General features: G+C 52.5%; 1 protein-coding gene across 1 annotated transcript; it reads left to right on the forward strand.

Moving 5' to 3' along the window:
• The first annotated feature begins 440 nt into the window (after window positions 1-440).
• On the forward strand, window positions 441-3,332 carry CAMK2N2 (calcium/calmodulin dependent protein kinase II inhibitor 2). The gene is made up of 2 exons (XM_048506512.1): window positions 441-814; window positions 1,463-3,332. Exons 1-2 carry the CDS (start codon window positions 652-654, stop codon window positions 1,531-1,533), a joined length of 234 nt encoding a protein of 77 aa, XP_048362469.1. The 5' UTR covers window positions 441-651; the 3' UTR covers window positions 1,534-3,332.
• The last annotated feature ends 4,810 nt before the right edge of the window (window positions 3,333-8,142 follow it).

Genomic DNA, 8,142 nt, shown 5'->3' on the forward strand with positions numbered 1-8,142 from the left:
GGGTGGGTGGGTGGGAGACTGAACCTCTGCACATGCTCCAAAACCTTCTCTCCGCCAAAATCCAAACAAAAGCCCCGTGGCTGGCCATCCAGTTACAAGATAGGAAAAGAGGGACTCCACGTTGCTTGCATGGCAAAACGCAGTGACGACTGGAGGGGTGTGTGTGTTGTTGTTATGTGTGGATGGGCTCGGCAACTCCCAGCGTCCCTGGGGGTTCCCTGGGGGATCTGCAGGCAAGCCACCCTCCTTGGGGTGGGATGCCAAAGAACCCCTTAGCCCCCCATCATGTGTCCCCCCTCCCCCGGCGCTTTGACTGCAGCCTCGTTTTCATCCTGCCACCCTGGCGCCTGGATGGCACCGCCTCCCTTCCCTGCCCGAAAAGATGGGGAGGGGGGGAGAGCGCTGGGGGAGGACCTTCCCCTAGCAGGAGCTCAGCCCGCTCAGGCCCGGATGCATGACTTCATCCTTCCGCCTGGGTTTCCTTTATGATGTAGGGCTGTCCCCAGCGCTCGGCTCAGACGCTGGTAGAGGCTGCCCGGCTCCGCACTCGTCCGCTTGCGCGCACCAGCAGCTGCCAGCCCTGGCCGTCCGGCTCCTGCTCTCTCCCTCGCCGCCTCCCTTCCTCCGCCGGCTCCCCAGGCCGCCGCCAGCATGTCTGAGATCCTGCCCTACGGCGACGAGAAAGTGGCCCGCTATGGGGCCGACTCCGAAGTCAGCGAGCTCTCCTTCAGCTGCCGCCTGCAGGACACCAACTCCTGGGGCAACCAGTCCAAGAGGCCTCCCAAGCTGGGGCAGATTGGCCGAGCCAAGAGAGGTAAGCCTGCGCCCTCGCCTCCTTTGGGTCCTGCGCCCCCCTCCTTGGGGGGGGGGTTCTCGGCTCACTCCCCCAGCCCAGCCAGGCTTCAGTTCTGGCTTCCAAACCCCCTTCTGTCTTATTTGGGAGCGCCTCTGTCTGGCGTAGCTACCAGATCTACTAGGGGGGAGAGAGAGAAGGGATGTTTTCTTCTCTGGTCCCCTAAGGCCTCCCCCTTCCGACCACACTTCTGGATCCCCTGGGCTCCGGACAGGGCTCCGATCTGACCCCTTTGCCCCCACCCCCAGTTCCACCTCTCCCGCCCCCAGTAGAGGAACCAGCGCCGGCCAGTGCAGGCTGTTTCCCCAGTATTCGCGTCTCCCAGTCCGGCTTCTGTGGCACGTCCCACTGGCGGCGCTGCCTTTTTAATCGCCTCAGCCCGCTCTGCGCTCCCCGAGCAACCATCTGGAAATGGGCTCCCCCCCTCCCCACCCGAGCAGATTTCACTACCAGATGTTAGAGTGGGGGGGAGGAGGGAATCGAGCCCCAGAACCAGAGACCCAGCGAAGCTCCCCCCCCTCCCCACCCACCAAGATGGGGGTCAATCTGGCAGGCTGTGCCCGGTCGGCGTCTGACGGCGTGGTGTTTGTTGTCCTCTACCCCCTGCAGTTGTGATCGAAGACGATAGAATAGACGAGGTGCTGAAGGGCATGACAGACAAGTCGCCCGCCGGGGTATAAATCGGCCGCCCAGGCGCCTGCATCCAACTGCAGACTGACCCCACTGAATTTTTAAGCACTTTCGGCTGTGCATGTTTGTTGGGATTGTGATCAACAAAAGCGGGAAAGCGAAGGAAGGAGATGAGGCTGCTGGCAACACCCTCCACCCCCACCTCAGACCCCAAACCGAAGAGGTAAACGCGATGGGGGCCGTCTCCCCCTCCTCTGCTCCCAACCGGGAGCACAAAGGGACGCCGAGATCTTGTCACCGCCACCCGTCTCGCTCCTGACTCCTATAACGCACGACGCCCAACCCAACCCGGAGTCGAATCCGGTTCCAGAACCCTTCCAGATGCCGCACGGGGCTCTTGCGCCTTGGGGAGCTGTCCGTTTCAGCACCACCGCCAGTCTTCGGACGCGCTTGCCCAGCTGGGGAGCTGTCCACTTCAGCACCACCGACGCGCTTTGACAACGCAGCTGACCACTGCAGCAACTTGGCCCGCGTCAACGCTGGGGGGCTGTTCATTATTCCCTCCCACCCCCCTCCTCCCCTCTCATGTCCAGTCTTTAGCAGCAGTTGGAAACCCCCCCTTGTCTTGGGTGACCCCATGCCACGACACGACGGTGCTGTTTTTTTCCGAGAGCCCTGAGCCACGGGATCGCCCAGCGCTCTCTGTTTTTAGGTGTGTGTGGGGGTCTCCTTTAACATTGCACTTTACACCTTTCACGATTTCTGGGGTGGGGGGTGGCAGCTGTGGAGCTGCATAGTCCACGAAACACACACATACGCTTCTCTGAACATAACCAGTTCGTTGTGTTTGCTGTCACGTCCCCCCCATCTTTCCAGCCGACAGTCATTCTGTTATATACAGTATTCCCCCCTCCCTTCTCCTACAGCCCACCCTGAAACCCCCGAGCCGTTTGCAAAATACCAGCAGTTTGGAAGCAAACCCAAAGCCAGCAGTGCTGAGAGGAAGACAGAGGTTCTGACGAGGATGGACTATAACCTAAAAGACAGTGATTGTTTTTTGCTGTCGAGAGACATTTTTGCGCCATCTTTTTTGCATGAGCTTCCTGGTCTCGGTGCCACGTCTTGGTGCCACTAGTCACCCCCACTATGGCACGCTTCTTTTTAACAGGAACTCCTCATATTTGTATTTTTATATCTGAATATTTGTTAACAACAATCTGCTAATGTCTAATGTCCAAGCATCAAAAGATTGTTCGTATTTTTTCTCTCTCTCTCTCCATAAGACAGATAGACGAGCTCTTATAAGATGGATTTCCCATGGGAAGGCAGGTATATTTTTAAAAAAGATGGTTCTCTCTTAATTATATATCAGTATTGGACAGGACTTCTTGAATGTGTTCCAGGTTTTGCACACATTATCGTTAACAAGAAATGTATTTAAGAGTCTTATACTGTGATCAGTGGCTTTGTTGATGGACTTTGTAGGAATATGACGAATTTAGGAAAAAAACTAATAATAATGCACTGTTTATGAATGTGTTCAGATAACTTGCTGGTTATTTGATGCCTCTTTCTTAGGAGGAGACGTTCAGAGTTGTTTTTAATTTTGTACTTTAATTTAATTTAATTTAATTTATTTTTTAAAAAGAAGCTTATTCTTGTCTGTTGTGCATGAGAAACCATCATCTTTTCAATAATATACAACAATATTTTATGACGACAACGAAGCAAAAAAAAATTATATTGTCATGACATTCTAAGAATGACCCATTGTAAATTTTAATGCCATTTTTCACTGTATTGGTGAACAAAACCCAATTAATAAATACATACATGTACTGAAATGGGAGCTGCCTTGGCTAAGCGTCTTCCTTGGCAAAGGCTGAATGCGATACAGAAGCTATTTGACTTCAATGCAAAGCTCGCCACTGTGACTTCTCTGTTGGTCGAATAATCAGATCCATTGACAGAGGTGGCTTAGAGGCTGTTCTTAAAGGCACCTCTGGGGAATCATAAAGGAACATCTCAGTGAACAGCGCTGAGCTACACTTGCTGAGACAGGTAACACCTCTCCTTTTCCTTTGGGCCAGATGCGAAGGGTGTAACAGGACCTGAACAGGTAGACCCAGGTTTTCATGCTCCGCATTTCACTCCCAACAGTCGGACGCGAAACCCCCCCGCAGTTGCCTGATTTGGGTGGCAAAGATTAAATGACCTATTTTCTTTTGGACTTGATAGACAGAAGTAGCATTTCAGGCCGCAGCTGGGCAGCTTGTGGATGTTAAATATTTGACTGGAGTCCCTCAAAGGAGCTGTTTTCCTTTGGGAGAAGGAAGGACTCTGTGGAGAAAGGTTGCTGTATGGAAGACTACTGAGGGGGCAGCAGTGGGATTAAGGTGCTGGCTTGGGGGGCAGGAGATCAGATGCCCGGCATGGCATTCCTAGCTGCTGCGTTTTGTCCATGGTCTTTCTCTCTGTGGCTTGACTGTAGCAGAGGAGATGGGATGACCTTGCCCCCCCCCCCCGGACATTGTAATCAGTGAGTTTTTAAAAACCTCTGCATGTTATTCCCTTCCTCATGGAAAAAAATGGGGCTTGTCCTGCAACTGTTCCTAATAGAAGGCCTTGGGAATGCCCTTCATGGCCTGGGGAAAAGCTTGCAGCGAGCAGGGGTTCTCAGAAGACGGGCGTGCGTCTTTCTCCTTCTATTCACCCTGGAAATTGTTCAGGTTTCCACAGACCGGCGGTTGTTTCCCAGCTTTTATTGTTGCGTTGCATTTTTTTTTGGTCAAAACTCCAAAGAGGATCTGGTTGCACATCTGCAGGCGGCTGGCCCCTGCCAACGCCGTCGCTAATGCAATGCGGCCAGCAGCAAACCCACATATGTGCGCAACTGTGGGCTAGTGTTTGCGAGTGGAGGGGGGGGGGAACCCTCCAGAGGGCGATTGGTGCAGGTACTGATTCAGAGCCAGACGAATGCAAACGAGACAGCCTGAACCCGATGGCCGAATACACCCAAACGCCCTATGGAGAGAGCTGTGTCTCATGAATAAAGAAATTGACAGCAACGGATGGGGACTCTTGAGGCATACACACGCACACACAGGTAACCACCCACAAGCTACCTCTCGCTGTCGCAACACACATACGCCAGCATCTTGCTTCCAGTCATGAAACACACACATCACAGCTGCATTTTCTGTTTCCCGTTGTTTTAGGTCACTTGCTGCTCTGCGGTTCCAAATGGGTAGCAGGGTGGGCAGTTAAGCTAGTTTCTGATCATAGGAAGAGTACAGTGGATCTCCTGGAGGGGAACAGCCTCTGGGTTCTTTGGCCTTCAGCTGGCTCGGTGCTTGTTGTGCGAAGGATGCCTCCCCAGACTTCTGTGCCTACCGCTCTGCCATGCTGCAGTCTCCGATGACGCGGCTCTGAGTGCCTTGGGCTCCACTCAGCCACGGCTGGCTTTGCCCAGGGACCCACTCTGCCAGCAGACGCGTTTATTCACAGGCCAATTTCTCCCCCTTTCCTGAATTGCCATGTTTAATTAATCATATCCTCTCGGCACCCGAGGTCCCCAGGTAGGCGCTGCTGCGAACGCCGACTCGAATCGCGTCCAGCAATAATGGCTGTTTCGAGTGCCAGCAGAAATGCAGCCAGTGGCGGCAGAGGAGATCCCTGGTCCCCCTCAGCCCCCTCCCCCCAAATCCCAGGTAATCCACTTATCTTCCCTGCACAATTAATGGATGGCATTGGCTCAGCTAACGTTTGATGCCATGATACAGCGGCAGTTAAAAATGATTTTTTTTATGTCTACGGAGAAATCGTAACTGGAACGGGGGAGATTAAGGGTTTGTCTTGTTCGCTTGGAGCAAAACAGCAGCCATTTCTCTGCTTTTAAAAAATATAAGCTTGCTCCGTTCGGTGGCAAATCCTGGGAAATGCAAATTCAGATGAACGACTGGATCTCCTTGTCTCACTGGTGCGGAGATTTTGGTTTGTCGAATGTTCGTTAAATGCGGCTTCTTGGACAGAGTCCCCCCCTCCGACTTGTTTTTGAAGGTACCCTTGTTTCTTTGAAAGGCGAGTCGGATAGACCTTGACCGTATTCCAGCTAGATTCCAGTCCGGTAGCAGCTGAAAGGCCTAAAACACATGTGTCAAACTCGTGGCCCTCCAGATGTTATGGACTACAGTTCCCATCATCCCCTGCCAGCATGATGCTGACAGGGGGTAATGGGAACTGTAGTCCATAACATCTGGAGGGCCACGAGTTTGACACTGTGGCCTAAAAGATCTTACCTCCCACACCTCCAAATCTTGTGAATCACTGAGGTGTTCCTAGCTTGAACCTAGCTTATTCACTGCAGAACGAGATGGGCACCCTCAGACAGAATGCCCGTTTGTATATAAGAATTTGAGATCTATGCTGTGCTTGCATTTTAACTTCTGAAGAGATTAATCACATCGCCCACCTGCCTTTGGGAATCTGGTCAACAGTGGGTCAGGAAGCCCAAGGGTTTCTGGCTTGGTTACACCTTTCAAATGTGGGCCTTATGGAAGGTCTTTTGTTGAGATTAGTACACACTCCAAACACGAGTGAGTGCACACACAATCCATGTGTCCACTGTATTCAAGATTTTTTTTCTTTGATTGCATGTTGAATAATTCTGACATGACATTCAACACATGTATGGCCCAATGCGCAAGTTAAACCACACGTTATCTAAGACTGTGGGTTCCATTCTTAAAGGGAATGTGTGTTGGATGTTAAGGTAAGAAGAACTCTGCTGGATCAGACTGGTGGTCCATCCAGTCCAGCGATCTGTTTCACACAACGGCAAACCAGATGCCCTAGAGCAGTGGTGGCGAACCTTTGGAACTCCAGATGTTATGGACTACAATTCCCATCAGCCATGCTGGCAGGGGCTGATGGGAATTGCAGTCCATAACATCTGGAGTGCCAAAGGTTCGCCACCACGGCCCTAAAGCACAGGTGTCAAACTTGCGGCCCTCCAGATGTTATGGACTATAGTTCCCATCAGGGGTAGGGAACCTGCGGCTCAAGAGCCGCATGCGGCTCTTCTGCTTTTGCACTGCGGCTCCATGAGCTGAGCCGCTGGCCCCATCCTTGCCTGCCCTGCAGGCAGCAGGGCGGGCGCACCAACTGCCCGCAGCCGGCTGGGCCGCGCTGCGGGCTTCCCCTCTCACCTGCCCCGTTGGAGCAAGGCGGGCGCTTTTCCGGTGGCCGGCGAGGCCGAGCCGCTGGCCCCATCCTTGCCCACCCTGCAGGCAGCAGGGCGGAAGCATCCATGCGCTTCTCAGAATGAGCGGAGTAAAAGGTAAAAAAACCCAATATATACAGTGTTATCTTTATTTTAAATGTCAAAAATTATTTGCGGCTCCAAGTGTTTTCTTTTCCCATGGAAAACAGGTCCAAATGGCTCTTTGAGTGTTAAAGGTTCCCTACCCCTGGTTCCCATCATCCCCCGCCAGCACCATGCTGGCAGGGGCTGATGGGAACTGTAGTCCATAACATCTGGAGGGCTGCAAATTTGACACCTATGCCTTAGAGGGCAGCAAATAGCATAGAGGCTGAAACCTTTCTCTATGCTCCCTCCTACCACGGGGACTGAGAGGTTTCTTAGGGCCAAGCTGGGAGTTACGATTTTTTCCCAAGGAGGGTATGGATTCCCTGACCTGACTTTCAGACCATCAGCAACATACCAAGCTACTGAGAACTCACTTCCCAAACTTACGGAGTCCCATTCAAATCAGGGGCATGGCACAAACAGAAGGACTTCAACCTTCACACTGTGCCATTGTCCTGATCCAAAATGGCCCTGGGGGTTCCACTTGCCCTGTTGGCAGGTTGCTTATGAATGTCTACTTTTGCTCTGACAAAGAGCTGTATGAACATACATGCAGGGTCTACTACTGATCACTGCAACATCTGTAAAGGGCTGAGGAGGAGGAAGAGGAGAAGAAGAAGAGTTTGGATTTATATTCCCCCTTTCTCTCCTGTAGGAGACTCAAAGGGGCTTACAATCACCTTGCCCTTCCCCCCCTCACAACAAACACCCTGTGAGGTGGGTGGGGCTGAGAGAGCTCCGCGAAGCTGTGACTAGCCCAAGGTCACCCAGCTGGCGTGCGTGGGAGTGGACAGGCTAATCTGAATTCTCCAGATAAGCCTCCACAACTCAAGTGGCAGAGCTGGGAATCAAACCTGGTTCCTCCAGATCAGAGTGCACCTGCTCTTAGCCACTGCTCTTAGCCACTATGTCACTGCTGCTCTCCTGCTTGGATGTCAGATGTCTCTTCTATGAGGAGACTCAAGGTGACTTACAAACTCCTTTCCCTGCAACAGACCCCTTGTGAGGTAGGTGGGGCTGAGAGAGTTCTGAAGAACTGTGACTAGCCCAAGGTCACCCAGCAGGAGTGTAGGGGTGTGGAAACACAACTGGTTCACCAGGTAAGTCTGTGTCACTCAGGTGGAGGAGTGGGGAAGCAAATTCAGTTCTCCAGATTAGACTCCGCCAGGATTCGGGAGCCAGGGAGCTTGACATTGTCTTTTTGGCCTGCCTCTGCAGAGCAAGGGTGTGTCTTCTGGTTTTAGGACTGAGAACTTGGACTGCTACATCGCAAGGATGTTACTGTAAGACC

The sequence above is a fragment of the Sphaerodactylus townsendi genome, linkage group LG08 (assembly GCF_021028975.2).
Source record: "Sphaerodactylus townsendi isolate TG3544 linkage group LG08, MPM_Stown_v2.3, whole genome shotgun sequence".
In the NCBI taxonomy this organism is placed as follows: Eukaryota; Metazoa; Chordata; class Lepidosauria; order Squamata; family Sphaerodactylidae; genus Sphaerodactylus; species Sphaerodactylus townsendi.

Coding starts and splice junctions, on each gene's coding strand:
- CAMK2N2 (XM_048506512.1), top strand. CDS start 652: ATGTCTGAGATCCTGCCCTACGGCGACGAGAAAGTGGCCCGCTATGGG. Junction 815..1,462: donor GATTGGCCGAGCCAAGAGAG/GTAAGCCTGCGC, acceptor TACCCCCTGCAG/TTGTGATCGAAGACGATAGA.